Source organism: Notolepis coatsorum (assembly GCF_963971535.1).
Source record: "Notolepis coatsorum genome assembly, chromosome: 18".
Classification (NCBI taxonomy): domain Eukaryota; kingdom Metazoa; phylum Chordata; class Actinopteri; order Aulopiformes; family Paralepididae; genus Notolepis; species Notolepis coatsorum.
The window spans coordinates 99,000,628-99,018,127 of NC_140182.1; the positions used below are offsets into that span (position 1 = coordinate 99,000,628).

Consider the following 17,500-nt stretch of genomic DNA (forward strand, 5'->3'; position numbering starts at 1 on the left):
TCCTACAGGTCGGTTGGTGCGCCTGTACAGCAGAATCAGGAAGTATCGGGGGCAGCGTGAGCCTCCCACGCGTTACTCCTCGCCACAGAGATCGCGCTGTGCAGGTGAAAAGATGCGACGGCTGCCTCGGGGGGACACGTTATGCAAGGCTTCGTCCACATTGCAGCCGACCAGTGGGAGGCATGGTCTAACAACGTTTGAGACAGGGGAGGGTAGAATTGGATAATACGAAATTGGGATGGGAGAAAAATAGAAAATGGGGAGAAAAAGTAGATAAAAAAGGGTTTAAACCACATCCATCATGCCAGTGCCGAAACACTCCTTTGCCACAAGCCTCAATGACTTCAGCCCTGTTGCACTCACCTCCATTATCATGAAGTGCTTTGAGAGGCTGATCCTGGCTCACCCTCACTGGATAAACACCAATTTGCCTAGCGTGATAACAGGAGCACGGAGGACGCTATCTTCTCAGTGCTACATCCCCCCCCCTCTCCCACCTGGATGAGAGCAATACCCATAAGAATGTTGTTCATCAACTTTAGCTCAGCATTCAATACCATCATCCCTTCCAAACTAATCTCCAAACTTGGTGACCTTATGGAAACCAAGGACCTCAACATTAACCCCTCTGTCTGCAACTGGATACTTGACTTCCTAACTAACAGACCTCAGTTTGTCAGGATAGACAATCTCACCTCTTCCACCATCTCCTCAGATGCTGGTGAACCTGTACCGGTGCACCATAGAAAGCATACTCATCAACTGCATCACAGTCTGGTATGGCAGCTGCACTGCCTCAGACCGGAAAGCACGTTGAACTTTGAACTCTGTTGCCTATACTCAATTTATACTCAATTGTCTACAACTGCCCTACACTGTAATCATAACTACCTACCTCATACTATATTCTACCCATATAACTCTATGATAGCATGTACAATAATGCTGTTTATTACATGGCGTTTTAACATTCGCCGAAATGCTTGATTGTGATTGGTCAATAGCCCCTGACAGCTCCGGCTGCCTTGGGCTGACAGAGCCACAGAACAACTGCGTCTGCATTTGATCTCGTCTTGTCGATGGTGTAAAATGAATTAGGTATATTGTTAGTAAGTTAGCCATGTAATAAGTGGGATAATGTATAGCTAGCTACGAGGTCATTGTCGCAAAATAATTGACCTTCACTGACGTTTAAAACACCTCGGCGAGGCGCCTCTGTATTTGAAACTCTGTGTCGGTCAATTATTTTGCGACAATGACCTCGTAGCTAGCTATACATTATCCCTTACATATACCGTATATATATCTATCCACATCTGTCTGTACATACCTGCATATAATCCGTTTTACATATCTGTACTATCTATCTGTACATATCCCTACCTACTCTTACTAGTTGCGCTGCTGGCCAGTATGACTTACTACCATAGGGTCTTTATACCTGTATCACTGTACATATTAATACTATTCTGTACATCTGATTAGCACTATTAGTCAGTAGTACTAATTTATATATTTTATACAGAGTTTAATTACCTGTACATTGTATATTACTATTGCACTTTACTGTTACATTTGCACTCTGGTTGGATGACAAACTTATTTTCGTTGTACTGTACTTGTGCTGTATAATGACGATAAATTAGAATCGAATCTAATCAATCATTTTGTTTTTTATTTTTATTATGGAATGATTTCATACAACAATCCACCCCGGACAGCTTCCTAGTACATGCAGATACTTAAGAAAATGTAAAGGTGCTAAATAATTTGTTTATGTAGAGTAAGCATAAAAGAAAGAATAATAAAAAAAGAATACATCCACAAATCTTTAGAAAGGTGTGGAATATGATTGCTTTTCCCCCCAAAAAATATTGATTAATGAATTCATCATTTAAAAAATGTTGTGGGTCCAAAGTGAATGTTGTTGTCCCTACTTCCCATTTCCCCACATGGAATGCACCTGATTGGATAGACATGCTGGTGCTCTCTGTATGCTTGTATGCCGTGACAAATAAAACTCTTGACTTGACTCTAGTGCAATATTTAGTGGCTCAATCAGCGGCAGACCCGAGGATAGTCGGGTTTTCATCGTTACTTCTTTTATTCACTATTTCTATTAATTTCTCTCACACGGACCTTGGGGTTACCATAGGAAATTAGTCTGAGATCGCCAAAGTGCAATACCGGCCGCATCCTGTTGGGTGGCACCCTTTGAAACCTTGTACCCTGTGTTACGTTCAAATCCCTCCGGGCGCAGTTTTCTGGGTCAGGCGAGTTGAGCGGTTCGCCCGATCAGATTGAGAAGCGTCAAATGCCCCGATGCATGTGGTGGATTATGTTGGCGACACGATGGACACCAATACTGGGAATCGCGATCAGACAATTGGAATATTCTTTTTGGGGTACCTCCTAGTGATGACTATATGACATCAATCCTGCTTTGATCCAACCATGATTTCACATTGATCGCAACAACCATGTGTAGCGTTACTCCACAACGTATGCCATTGGTGACGATCAAAGCCTAAAAAAACGACCCCCCCCCCCCCCTTCTTTCATGCATTCATGATGAAACATAATACCTATTATATACATTTGATTTGGAAATAGTAGCGTGTCCAGGCGAGCAACGGCAACGCTTTTAGTGAAATTCACGCATTCCTTCATAGTGCCGTTTTAATTAAATTTTATTCTTTTGATACTTTCTCTTTTCCCCCCCTTTCTTTTTCCATTTTTCTCCCATCCCAATGTTATGCCAATTCCCAATCCCCTACCTGGTCGTTGCATGCTCTGCCCCCTACCGTCGGTCTGGGAGGGCGGAGACTATCACACGCTTCCTCCGACACATGTGTAGCCAATCCCCACTTATTTTCACCTGGCAGCGCGGACTCTCACTGGGGGAGTGTAACGTGTGGAGGACACTACCTCCCCCAGGATCCGACCTCGCTGTGCAGGCGCCCCGACCGATCTGTAGGAGTCGCTGTTTTACAACGACCAGGACCCACCCTCGCCGGGTTTCCCACCCTCTAACACTGCCAATTGTTTTAGTATGGACGGTCGGCCAACCCGGAAGCACCACAGCTGGATTCGATCCCACTGTCTCTGAGGTGGTGGGCAGACGCTTAGACCGCTGCGCCACCCGGCCGCCCTCATAGCAGCCGTTTTCTGAGATTAGCCAGGATCAATCTGAAACTATACTTATATTCACCAGGATATAACATGCGAACGTATGCATGAAAAAAAAGTAGTAGGATGGCTACTCTAAGCCATCCTAGGTTGTCAAAGTGGGCAGGGGTGAGGTGGGTCCTAGGAGTCAGGGCAAGCAGTAGTCTGACCAGCTTGTTTTGAGATGTTTTTGGGCTGTTTTTGGATTGGATTGTTTTTGGATTTGGATTGTTTTTGGATTACCCTATTGCCCATTGGACTTGTGCTGTTAAACAATAAATATAATTTATTTATTGAAATTGTGCGGACATTGAAATAGTTAGTTATGGTCCGTGTCGAGCTTGAACAACACTAGGCTCGTCACAATACATACTAGGGGTGTAACGGTACACGTATCTGTACAGAACCGTTTCAGTACTGGACCTTCGGTTGAGTACGTGCTGTGTACCGAACGAATGCAACCGCACGTTAACCACCAACGGAACGCACATGCAGAACTTTTTTTTGCGTGCAGAATTTAATTGAAAGTTCACCCCTTCCTGAAATATTACTTGTGCAAAGGGACGGATGTTCGTTCAGCCCATGCACAACACCGAGAGATTACCTGCATAGCCTCATAGTCTCTCTCTCTCTCTCTCTCTCTCTCTCTCTCTCTCTCTCTCTCTCTCTCTCTCTCTCTCTCTCTCTCTCTCTCTCTCTCTCTCTCTCTCTCTCTCTCTCTCTCTCTCTCTCTCCCTCTCTCTCCCTCTCTCTCTCCTCTCTCTCCCTCTCTCTCTCTCTCCCTCTCTCCCTCTCTCCCTCTCTCTCCCTCTCTCTCCCTCTCTCTCCCTCTCTCTCCCTCTCTCTCTCTCTCCCTCTCTCTCTCTCTCTCTCTCTCTGTGCATGAGGAGGATTGGTGCTAGATTGAGAAGGGGCCGTCTCTCGGAGATCAAATGAATGATAGTTTGTGGCATATAGAACGGACATTCATACACAGCAACGCGCCTCCAAACAAGGTGTGATAAACATGAAGTGATATATTTTCCTTGGCATGAAACGGGACCTGCATGATGCTTCTTTCTCTATTCAATAACTGTAGGAGACCAGACTGAAACAACGACACTGTCAGGCCATTTCACTTACCCGTCGTTGCTCTCGGGGGAAACTCCCTGCCCAGATCCAGGCTCCAAGTCCTCCCCAGCTACCCACACCTGCCTGGGCCTCCGCGTGGGTGGAGGCGGAGGTCTGAGCTGGCAGGCCCCTGGAGAGATCCCAGGATTCTGGAATACATAATTATGTATTGTATGTATGGAGTCAGAATGTAGAAGCTTTGCTGATGGATGTAGTTTTTCCTGCTGCTCTCGGTCTATTAAACCAGGTTTTCGCAAACTTTGAGTCTCCCAATGTGGGGTTCCCTAACATAGAAATGTGGTTCCTAGAAATATTTGCAATCAATCTAATTAATGTTAAATTGGAACATAATACAAGTAAAAACAAATGCATGCTGTTTACAAGAGCCAAAAATATTAAATGGTTTGCGATGTGAGGTCCTGTTGTCATTGTTCTAGGTGCAGCTATCGTACTATGGAACTCTGTAAGTTGTTGATACGTCTCTGCGACAGCGTCACAAAGGCAAATCCTGTACATACAGTCAACTGTATTTAGCTAAATATTCTGAAATGGCTGTAATATCATCTGAAACACCGCTGCCAATGGCTTCTGGACAACACAGTAGCCTGGTAGCCACGCAGCCTTATTAATCCATGCACATTTTTATCATTGACCATCTCACAAGAGCAGCTTGTTGTCTCTGTGTTCACCAGTAGGAGTGTAACAGTTTTATGCACTCGGCATGATGTACAATCACTACGATGGGAAGACACAATTTTCATGTGAAACGGAATTTTAGGAATTTTCTGACCTCGATCACAGGGTCACCTGCCAGAAACAGGCTGGGAGTCCCCTGATCTACACTAATCCGCTGTCAAAATCCACCGTCTGCCTCAGAGCAAGAGACATACGGTGCATAACAAAGCATGTTATTCTTCTCCGAGAGAATGTTCGTGAGTCAACTACAACAACTTAATAACTATCTCTACGCCCCACCCCGCCCCCCACCCCTTCCCCCATCTTCATAAAAGAGCCAAATTGCTCCTCCCTCCCCCTTGGTGTGTACGTTAGCATCGACACGTTAAGGCTAGGCTGCGATGGCGGCAGCTGCGCCGCATCAGATAGTCCCGACCTACCAGCTACCATGATGTACGGCACAGAGCGCTCTCCAAAGAAAAGAGCCAAGGAGAGGTAAATGGTGTGGGGGGTGGAGGGGGTGGAGGGAGACAGTCGACTGGCTTGAAAAATGACATCTGTTTGGTGCAAAGGAAGCTCAGGGCCTCCAGGAAATAATTGTGTTTTTGAAGGGAATAAATTTGAAGATTGATCAGGGGGGAGCGAGGCGGGTCCTGGAGGGGCCGCAGAAACGGGAGGAGTGAGAGATGTCTTTTTGAGGATTATTTTTTTAACCATCATTTGACCAGGCAAGTGGACTATGAACACACTCTTATTTACACGCATCACTCTCACACACACTCACACTCACACTCACACACACACACACACACACACACACACACACACACACACACACACACACACACACACACACACACACACACACACACATTTCCCTGTACAACTACAATCTTGCACTGATTGGCTACTGAGCAGCTCCACTGTTCAACAACAGCTCAGCAGTTAAGAAATCAGTGCCTTGCTTAAAGCTGCTACAAGGAGAACTTTCAAGAATAATGTGTCATATTATTGTCAGATTAGCTGTGATACCTTGGTATAATTACAGTAAACGGAGGAGAACGTTTGTCAAAACATTTGGTAGCCTAATTCTCACAATACCACGTTTCCCATAAACCCCCATTGCTTACTGTTGCAAAGGACATTTAGTTGTTTGTTCCCAACCCAGCCATCTTCCCACATGGGGTTTGTTTTGAAGAAGCTACGAGAGGGAAAACAGCCCCTTCTAACAGTGTGAATGTGGAGTTATTTGAGCCGATTAATAAAATCTTGTTTGGAAAGGCTTCCTTTGTGCCATAATGCCGTTCAGCAGAACTCCTGTGGATCCGACCTGGTGTCACATAATATATCAATACAAAATAGAGGTAAACAACAGACTTGTCGTGGTCTCATCAGTCATCGTTCATGTTCCACCGGCCTCGTCGTGTTTCTGCTGTAATCCTGCACAGGTGTGTGGACACTGGACATCGAATTCACATTGACGTTGAACTCTTACTAGTAGTGCCTTTAAGCCCACCCTCCAACCAAAGACAGTTGTTGTGGGAGAGGACAGCACCGACACCACCCAGAATCACTCTCCCAGAACGGTTACCTTTGTACACAGCGGCCGGCCTGAGACTGGGAACGCTCCGGGAGGCGCGTCCTCAGAGGGCAGCGGCATCCAGTCCAGCGCTGTCTGGTAACAGATGAAATGAGAGGCTTCGTGAGCTACAGGCGAGTGACAGCAAAGCAACGCATCCTCTGATTTACCCCATGAAGTGAGTTCTTCTGATAAATCAATCACAGGCAGATTATACTGATTGCTACTGTGAATTTGTGGAAATGCGGGGGTTTAAATGCACCTTCAGAAACACAGTGAGTTCCACTGCAAGTGTGTGTGTGTGTGTGTGTGTGTGTGTGTGTGTGTGTGTGTGTGTGTGTGTGTGTGTGTGTGTGTGTGTGTGTGTGTGCGTGCGTGTGTGTGCATGTGTGCAGACTTGTGGACTGTAGTGGGTGAGGTAGGGCAATACGTGACCCACTCAGCTTAGGAAAACACACACACACATGTCCATACCTCATCAAAGACAAATTCCTCCACGTTCACCTCCTCGAAGACGTCCTCCCCGGCGTCGTAGGAGCACATGGCGGCCACAGAGGCCAGAGCCTCGTAGCGCAGCCCCTCCAGAACGCCTGGAGGTACCCAGAAAGAAGAAAGGCGAACGAGAAGCCTTCCATGAATCACAGACCAACGTAAATATTGTGTGTTATCCCATTAGGAAGATAAAACATGTTAACCTCTCTTTAATTGCTGAGTGATCTGTTGTGTGAACTCTGCGTGACTCCGGGGCCCGCTCCCGGAGACAAATGGAACGCCGGGCCTGCCCCCTAAATCCTCCAGAAATTCCCCACGGAGGGACACTTCATACGCACGCACACACACACACACGTTGAGCTGGAGGAGGAATCTGAGCGCTCCCCACTACAGCAGCTCTTTGGAATCTGATTAATCATTTTGTCCGCACCTACCCCCCCCACCCCCCCCCCACCCACCCCCTTCTACATCTTCTCCCCACCGCCACCTCTACCTACAATAGAAAGGCCCTGAAGGAGCCATCAAATACTTGGAGGAGGGAGAGAAGAGGAGAGGAGAGGAGAGAGGAGAGGGAGAGGGAGAGGGAGAGGGAGAGGGAGAGGGAGAGGAGAGGAGAGGAGAGGAGAGGAGAGGGAGAGGGAGAGGGAGAGGGAGAGGAGAGGAGAGGAGAGGGAGAGGAGAGGAGAGGAGAGGAGAGGAGAGGAGAGGAAAGAAGAGGAGAGGAGAGGAAGAAGAGGAAAGAGAGAAAGAGAGAGAGAGAGAGGAGGAGAGGAGGGAAAGAAGAGGAGAAAGGAGAGGAGATAGAAGAGGGATTTTGGAGCGAGTGTCGAGTAGCATGTTTTCGAGGCAGAGGCTTAGCAACTTTGACAGGATTAGGCGAGTTAGCTTCGATAGCACGTACTGTAGGCCCCTGAAGACAGATGTTCACGTGTGAAAACCTTTAAAAAATGTCCTTCTAATTCCTTGCAGAATTATAACTACTCTATCCGGACCAAAGGACTTGGCAATAATAATTTCCCACCGATAAAACAGAGGACATTGATCAATTCTAAATTCACGTCACCTAAGATCATTCTAAGATCACCGAAACGTATTGGTTTCAACAAATGTTCCAAGGTCAAATCTTTTTTAAAAACCTGGATGACAGTTGCTGCATAATCTGGGTCAAGGGCATGATGTTCAACATGGGTGGGACTGGAGTTTCCTCCTCCTCCTCCTCCTCCTCCTCCTCCTGCTCCTCCTCCAGTAGGAGAGCATCTGATCCTCGCACGTCTCAGTCTGAGGCTCCTCCAATTCTGCTGGATCACGACCGCTGCTCTGCTGCTCCAAAAAAGAAACAGACACAGACACGAAAAGTGAGGGATGCACATGATGTCATAGTGCCCCATGCTTTCTTTTTTTCCGGATCGTGAATTTATTTCTGAACAAACATCTGGAGAACAGGACTCTGGGGGTGGGGGGTTAAGCCGGTCCAAGGCCCTGTTCACCCTTCATATCAAAGATGTATGGTCCTCCCAGAGATAGCACTGCCGTGTTAGTGATGAGGCTGTGAGTTAAAAGTGAAGAAGATGTTCAACATCTTGGGGCGCCGTGAATCACACAGAGGGAGTTCCGATGATGACAGATGCTCTGCAGCAGAACCTAATAAAGAAGGTCTAGAAAGAGAGTTTGGACAGAGGAGGGGGACATTACTTTCTGACGTCTGGCTTTTGAAGGTCGAGGACGGGTTCGTCTCCGGGTTCAGAGGGCCCCCGTCTCTCCGCTCCTCTCTTCCCCTCCCCGCTCCACTCTTTTCCGCTGTCAGTGTCGTCGGTGTGAAGCGACCGGTCAGGTACGGTGTGGGCCACGTCTTGGTCCGTCGTGACGGTGGTGTCACCGTACTCATGGGCGTATCTCTGGTCCTCGGCCAGTCGCAGAACCTCCCCGTAGTGTCGACACGAGGCCTTTAGGGCGTCCAGGGCAGATACGGCACAACTGTGAACACACACACACACACACACACACACACACACAGCATGAAAATATAACCATGAGAAACATCATAGACTAAGATGCCCAAATAGAGTGAGGGAATCAGACTGAAAGGGGCATGCCACCCAATTTAAGAATCCATACAGGTTATTCCTATGGTCTGCGGTCCAACTAGTGTGAACATGGACACCTCTGTACAAAAACCAGAAACCAAAGAAACAATTAACCGAATCTGTGATGTGAAATCTTGGAATCGCTCAATAGACAATGAATGGGAGACGGATTAAAAGGTAGAGCGTGCACATTCACTCGGGTCACGCAACGGAGGTTCAGCATCAAAACGAAGAGAATCCGCACACTGTTAGTTAAACCTGCTCCCACTGAGCCGTTATTGAGATCAACGTTTCGATCACATAGGGATCTTTGTCAGGATGATTGTCGAGGAAGATCCTTATGTGATCAAAATGTTGATCTCTCAACAAACACACAGTGGGAGCAAGTTTAACAGTGTGCTGTATTCATGACTGATTCGAGACTGATTTTGTGAGCTTGTTTGAGTTTCTGTACGCTTAATGAGTGTTATCCTGAACTGATATCAGTTCAGAATGAGAAAAGGACCCCCCCCCCCAGGAAATCACCCCAGTCTGTTCTCACACCTCTCCCTATTTATTCTCTATGAAGCAGCTCCAAAATTGGACATGTCCATGACATCATAGGTTCAAGTTTTTTACATTCCTGGTCCTGGTCCTGGTCCTGGCTTTAGGAAAGACCTAGCATGTCCATGAATATTGATTATCCCGTCATAGAAACGGAATCATTGAAATCCTACTAAATGAAGTGGTGTTCGCCCTCTAAAAGGCACAGGACTATGAACAAACATGCCTGTATTACGGCTTCACCTACGGCTTCACCATGCCTGTGTTCATTAACCCCACTGCTCTCACTGTACTACAGTACCAAGGGAAAATCAATTGAACTTCAAGGATTTAATGGAACACCAAATTAAGGTCACATCTGGTCCTGACTTGTGACTGGTTCACGTGAGGTAGAGGTCCAGCAGAGTCCGTGTGTGTGTGTGTGTGTGTGTGTGTGTGTGTGTGTGTGTGTGTGTGTGTGTGTGTGTGTGTGTGTGTGTGTGTGTGTGTGTGTGTGTGTGTGTGTGTGTGTGTGTGTGTGTGTGTGTGTGTGTGTGTGTGTGTGTGTGTGTGTGTGTGTGTGTGTGTGTGAGCCTTCCTGCCTGCCCGCCCTGTGTGTTCTCATATTCTAATACGATATAATGTCTCTTTCATAGAGGGATTAAGTGGCTACAAAGCCACCTCAATGAGTCTATTAGCAATGCTTGGTTCCGCTGCCCCCCCTCCTCCTCCTCCTCCTCCATGTGTTAGACCCTGAGGGGCCAACGATAGTAAGTACCCAGTCAGTGTGGCAGGCCAGTAGCCTTAGGTAGCAGAGCTTTGTCTTCACAATGGCCTGGCTATTCCCTTTTCTCTGGGATGGGGGGTGAGAGAGGTCCAAAGTGATAGTGACCTCAATGATCTCCCCTCTCTGTACCTGCTGGTTCAAGCTGAGGTCATCTTTAGCTGCAGCAGCAGTGGTAGTGGTAGTGGTAGTAGTAGTAGTAGTAGTAGTAGTAGTAGTAGTAGTAGTAGTAGTAGTAGTAGTAGTAGTAGTAGTAGTCGTAGTAGTAGTAGTCATAGTAGTAGTAGTAGTAGTAGTAGTAGTAGTAGTAGTAGTAGTAGTAGTAGTAGTAGTAGTAGTAGTAGTAGTAGTCGTAGTAGTCATAGTAGTAGTAGTAGTAGCAGTAATAGTAGTAGTAGTAGTAGTAGTAGTAGTAGTAGTAGTAGTAGTAGTAGTAGTAGTAGTAGTAGTAGTAGTAGTAGTAGTAGTAGTAGTAGTAGTAGTAATAATACCATATTTTATTAGACTTTAAATGTTTTAGAGAAACCATCAATAGATACTGTATCAATAGATTAGTCCAACTATTCACTTGGCAGAATCACAGAGACTGTTTTCTGAGTGGCTGAATAGTGTTTTTTTATATATTTGTTTGGTACATTTATGCTGACCTAACATGTACTGTACATGACACTGGAAATGACCTGGACCTGGACATGACACTGGAAATAACATGTACTGTACATAACACCTGAAACAACATGTACATGACACTGGAAACTACGTGGACCTGTACATGACACTGGAAACTACTTGGACCAGTACATGACACTGGAAACAACTTGGACCAGTACATGACACTGGAAACTACTTGGACCTGTACATGACACTGGAAACAACTTGGACCAGTACATGACACTAGAAACTACTTGGACCTGTACATGACACTAGAAACTACTTGGACCAGTACATGACACTAGAAACTACTTGGACCTGTACATGACACTAGAAACTACTTGGACCTGTACATGACACTGGAAACAACGTGGACCAGTACATGACACTGGAAACAACGTGGACCTGTACATGACACTGGAAACAACGTGGACCTGTACATAACACTGGAAACAACTTGGACCAGTACATGACACTAGAAACAACTTGGACCAGTACATGACACTAGAAACAACTTGGACCAGTACATGACACTGGAAACAACTTGGACCTGTACATGACACTAGAAACTACTTGGACCAGTGCATGACACTAGAAACAACTTGGACCTGTACATGACACTAGAAACTACTTGGACCAGTGCATGACACTAGAAACAACTTGGACCAGTGCATGACACTAGAAACAACTTGGACCAGTACATGACACTAGAAACAACTTGGACCAGTACATTACACTAGAAACTACTTGGACCTGTACATGACACTAGAAACTACTTGGACCTGTACATGACACTGGAAACAACTTGGACCTGTACATGACACTGGAAACTACTTGGACCAGTACATGACACTGGAAACAACTTGGACCAGTACATGACACTGGAAACTACCTGGACCTGTACATGACACTAGAAACTACTTGGACCTGTACATGACACTAGAAACTACTTGGACCTGTACATGACACTAGAAACAACGTGGACCTGTACATGACACTGGAAACAACGTGGACCAGTACATGACACTAGAAACAACTTGGACCAGTACATGACACTGGAAACAACTTGGACCTGTACATGACACTAGAAACTACTTGGACCAGTGCATGACACTAGAAACAACTTGGACCAGTACATGACACTAGAAACAACTTGGACCAGTACATGACACTAGAAACTACTTGGACCTGTACATGACACTAGAAACTACTTGGACCTGTACATGACACTAGAAACAACTTGGACCAGTACATGACACTGGAAACTACTTGGACCTGTACATGACACTGGAAACAACCTGGACCAGTACATGACACTGGAAACTACTTGGACCAGTACATGACACTGGAAACAACGTGGACCAGTACATGACACTGGAAACAACTTGGACCTGTACATGACACTAGAAACTACTTGGACCAGTACATGACACTGGAAACTACTTGGACCTGTACATGACACTGGAAACAACTTGGACCTGTACATGACACTGGAAACAACCTGGACCAGTACATGACACTGGAAACAACTTGGACCAGTACATGACACTGGAAACAACTTGGACCAGTACATGACACTAGAAACAACTTGGACCAGTACATGACACTGGAAACTACTTGGACCAGTACATGACACTAGAAACTACTTGGACCAGTACATGACACTGGAAACTACTTGGACCAGTACATGACACTGGAAACAACTTGGACCAGTACATGACACTAGAAACTACTTGGACCAGTACATGACACTGGAAACTACTTGGACCAGTACATGACACTGGAAACAACTTGGACCAGTACATGACACTAGAAACTACTTGGACCAGTACATGACACTAGAAACTACTTGGACCAGTACATGACACTAGAAACTACTTGGACCTGTACATGACACTGGAAACAACTTGGACCTGTACATGACACTGGAAACTACTTGGACCTGTACATGACACTGGAAACAACTTGGACCAGTACATGACACTAGAAACAACTTGGACCAGTACATGACACTAGAAACTACTTGGACCTGTACATGACACTAGAAACAACTTGGACCAGTACATGACACTAGAAACTACTTGGACCAGTACATGACACTAGAAACTACTTGGACCAGTACATGACACTAGAAACTACGTGGACCAGTACATGACACTAGAAACTACTTGGACCTGGCTCAAAGAACCGTGGAATAGAAAGGATCATGTAATAATCATTGGGTCTCCAACGGACTTGGGACAAAAGATTCACGAATGGTCCCTTCTCCTGGATTCGGTCCTAACTAAGAGCAGGATTTACAGTAGGAGCGCTGAATAGCAGTCGTAAGTTGACAGACTGGTGTGCGCCGTGTTCTTAAGGGCTTTATTTGGGAGGAATCATAGTAATTTCGTTCATGTCAACTCTACAGGCCTCCTTGGAATTAATTAATCATAATTAAAATAAATATGACAATATTTGTATGCGAAAAAATAAAATACATTTTACATTTACAGTCATGCCTCAACGACGCATGTGATAAATAATAGCACTACACCAACACTGCAAATGACAGTGGATAAATAAATAAGAACTAAAGCTAATTATGTGGATATATCTATAGTGGAATAGACTGTATTAACTCATTGACTGCCACGCTGTTTTTCCATCTTTACTCCCTGGCACAAGCGTTATTGACCATTTTCACGATGTTTGCGGACCCATCGTATATATACTATATTATAGCTATGGAGACAATAGTATGGCTCATTTGACAGGCACTATTTATACTCCAACAGGGACAAATCTGTTTATTTCTACATACCTGCGCTATACCACGCTAGAAATCACCCTGTTTCATAATAATCCAGGCTGGTTTTCTAGATCGTGAGATATAGAGTGTTTTGTGCGCATATGCGCAAATCTCACGGCTGCTCGCCTGAAACCTATATTATTGCCAGGTCAAAGGTAAACACAACCATATGTTTCTTCACAAAGCCATCGGGGGGGGGGGGGGGGGGGGGGGGGGGGGGGGTCGTTTTCAGACACTGCGATCATTACAAAAGCATGTTTCATGATGGGGTTCGGTAAAATAGACGTAAAATAGATGTTACCTTTGCCAGCAGGTACTACACTCTTGCTCCAAGTGTCTTCGATCAGAACAGGATCAATACATATAACGTTAGGTGGCTCTCATCCGTTGTCTTCTTCTTCATTTGTGTGCTCGGGCCAGACTATACCACGGAGCCCGGTTTCCTCATCGGCCGGTTTGACTATAGTATTTTTATGATTTACCAGAAGTGCTGAGTCCAACATAGTCTGGTGAAAACGCACCTGATCATCCATAATCATCATCCATATAATCCGTTTTGTCTTCTTCTTCATAATATCCAATAGTTCGCTCTAGGCGATCGCCATTGTCGAACGTTAGTTGGCTGTACTGCTCACTGCTGCTCGCTCCCCAGTGCTTTGGGAGCTCTCGCTGCAGCGTGGGGAGACCCACACTAAACTGGCCCATGCAGTTCATAAGGTAGGCGATACTGCCACCTGTCGGGATTCAATCGTCATTGCAATTATAACGTAGCCAGAGGTCCCAGGCACACTCACAAAGGCCTGTGCGAGTGTTTAGAATAAGAAAATACAAAAAAAGGAACTAAAAACGAGATATCTCGTTATTGGCGCTCAAGCATTGGCTCTCAGAAACGAGATATCTCATTATTGGTGCTCAATGAGTTAATATTCCATATTTATACCGTCTTGTTGTGCGCTGCTGGCCACATTCAGCGCACACACACACACTCACGCACACTGTATAGCTTACGTGTCTAATGAATGAACAGTAGGCTTATATTATTTTAATTACTTGTTTCATTAGGATTTAGTAGATACTATATGCTCTGCCCTATACGTACAGTAAGTACAGTACACATATTAAGGCCGCCACAGAGTCGGGCGTACTGTGAGCGGACCGGACTCTGTGGAGATGTAACGCTAAGATGTGTACTGTACTGTAGTCGAACTGTGATGTAGGAGAAATGACTACTATGGCAGCGCAGTATCTGTGATATCCTAATAAAACAAGTAATTAGAATAATATAAGCCTACTTAGTACTGCATTCATTCATTACGCACGTAGACTATACAGTATGCGTGTGCGTGTGTGTGTGCGCTGCGGCAGGTGGCCACGAGCGCGCAACAAGATGGTATAAATATGGAATATTAATACAGTCTATTCCACTATAGGTATATAGTGTGCTGTGTGATGATAATACATTTGAATCTAATCTAATTTTGATCCGTCGCAAAGCGCTTCCGCTACCTGTTGAATACGGGGCAATTCGGAACCTATTTCCACACGGCCCTCGCATTATAATGAGCTGGACAGGCGTGTCTGTATGCAAATGAAGTAAACGGGAACGCGAGTTCAAGTTTGTCAATGAGTGACGTATCTCATTCTGGGCATCGCAGCTGTGATCATTTTGGCGAGTTAAGACAGCCTCTCCACGCGTTGGTGAATCCGGGTGTAATTGTCGTCCACTTTCTCTTATGACCTTCCAAGGTGGTTGTCGTAAGAGAAATCTTATGACAATGTTGGTGAATGAGACTAGGGATGTCCAATATTGTCGGCCGATATTGGCATTAAAATGTGATATCGGAAATTATCGGTATCGGTTTTCAAAAAAAATTTCTTTTTTTTTTTTCTTTTTTTTTTTTACATTTATTTAACCTTTATTTACCCAGGCAAGCAAGTAAGAACAAATTCTGATTTTATTTATTGTCAAAAGTATGCATAATGTTGTGTTAATTCCACAACAAGAGATATGTAATGTTAATTACCTGAAATTATTCGGTTTTTGGGGGGGGGAAACCCTGCATATATCGGTATCGGTTGATATCGGTATCGGAAATTAAGAGTTGGACAATATCGGTATATCGGTAAAAAAGCCAATATCGAACATCCCTAAATGAGACCCATTCACTCCACACTTGTTGGTCATTTTGTTATTCATACAAATCCGTTTCAAATACAGTATTTGCATACTAACAAATTGTATACTGAAAGCTGCACAGCAGCCCGTAGCCTGGCGAAATAAGATGCAGACAATACTATTTAAGCTGAAGTACACAAAGCTAACTTATACACTGCAGTCTTCTACTCTATTCATCACGCTGTAGGCAAGGACATCACAACTAGAACTCCTTGTGAAGTGCTGACAGGAAACGTGTTTACCATGTACTAGTACCATGACTTCCTCTAAAGGCTCAGGGTGATCTCACCAACACAGAACCATGTTTAAATCTAAAGGTTCAGGGTGATCTCACCAACACAGAACCATGTTTAAATCTAAAGGTTCAGGGTGATCTCACCAACACAGAACCATGTTTAAATCTAAAGGCTCAGGGTGATCTCACCAACACAGAACCATGTTTAAATCTAAAGGTTCAGGGTGATCTCACCAACACAGAACCATGTTTAAATCTAAAGGCTCAGGGTGATCTCACCAACACAGAACCATGTTTAAATCTAAAGGTTCAGGGTGATCTCACCAACACAGAACCATGTTTAAATCTAAAGGTTCAGGGTGATCTCACCAACACAGAACCATGTTTAAATCCTCTAAAGGCTCAGGGTGATCTCACCAACACAGAACCATGTTTAAATCTAAAGGTTCAGGGTGATCTCACCAACACAGAACCATGTTTAAATCCTGTAAAGGCTCAGGGTGATCTCACCAACACAGAACCATGTTTAAATCTAAAGGTTCAGGGTGATCTCACCAACACAGAACCATGTTTAAATCTAAAGGTTCAGGGTGATCTCACCAACACAGAACCATGTTTAAATCTAAAGGTTCAGGGTGATCTCACCAACACAGAACCATGTTTAAATCTAAAGGTTCAGGGTGATCTCACCAACACAGAACCATGTTTAAATCTAAAGGTTCAGGGTGATCTCACCAACACAGAACCATGTTTAAATCTAAAGGTTCAGGGTGATCTCACCAACACAGAACCATGTTTAAATCCTCTAAAGGCTCAGGGTGATCTCACCAACACAGAACCATGTTTAAATCTAAAGGTTCAGGGTGATCTCACCAACACAGAACCATGTTTAAATCTAAAGGCTCAGGGTGATCTCACCAACACAGAACCATGTTTAAATCTAAAGGTTCAGGGTGATCTCACCAACACAGAACCATGTTTAAATCTAAAGGTTCAGGGTGATCTCACCAACACAGAACCATGTTTAAATCTAAAGGTTCAGGGTGATCTCACCAACACAGAACCATGTTTAAATCTAAAGGCTCAGGGTGATCTCACCAACACAGAACCATGTTTAAATCTAAAGGTTCAGGGTGATCTCACCAACACAGAACCATGTTTAAATCTAAAGGTTCAGGGTGATCTCACCAACACAGAACCATGTTTAAATCCTCTAAAGGCTCAGGGTGATCT

General features: G+C 44.8%; 1 protein-coding gene across 1 annotated transcript in view; it reads right to left on the bottom strand.

The window, feature by feature from the left end:
- The window catches only part of lrriq1 (leucine-rich repeats and IQ motif containing 1), a gene marked incomplete at both ends in the record, with an annotated part of 160,285 nt that overhangs the window by 51,437 nt on the left and 91,348 nt on the right, over positions 1-17,500 (bottom strand). The window contains 5 exons of the mRNA XM_084335301.1: positions 4,291-4,427; positions 6,545-6,628; positions 7,007-7,122; positions 8,220-8,344; positions 8,717-8,998. Coding sequence (XP_084191427.1) covers positions 4,291-4,427; positions 6,545-6,628; positions 7,007-7,122; positions 8,220-8,344; positions 8,717-8,998 — 744 coding nt within the window. The remainder of the gene's footprint in view (positions 1-4,290; positions 4,428-6,544; positions 6,629-7,006; positions 7,123-8,219; positions 8,345-8,716; positions 8,999-17,500) is intronic.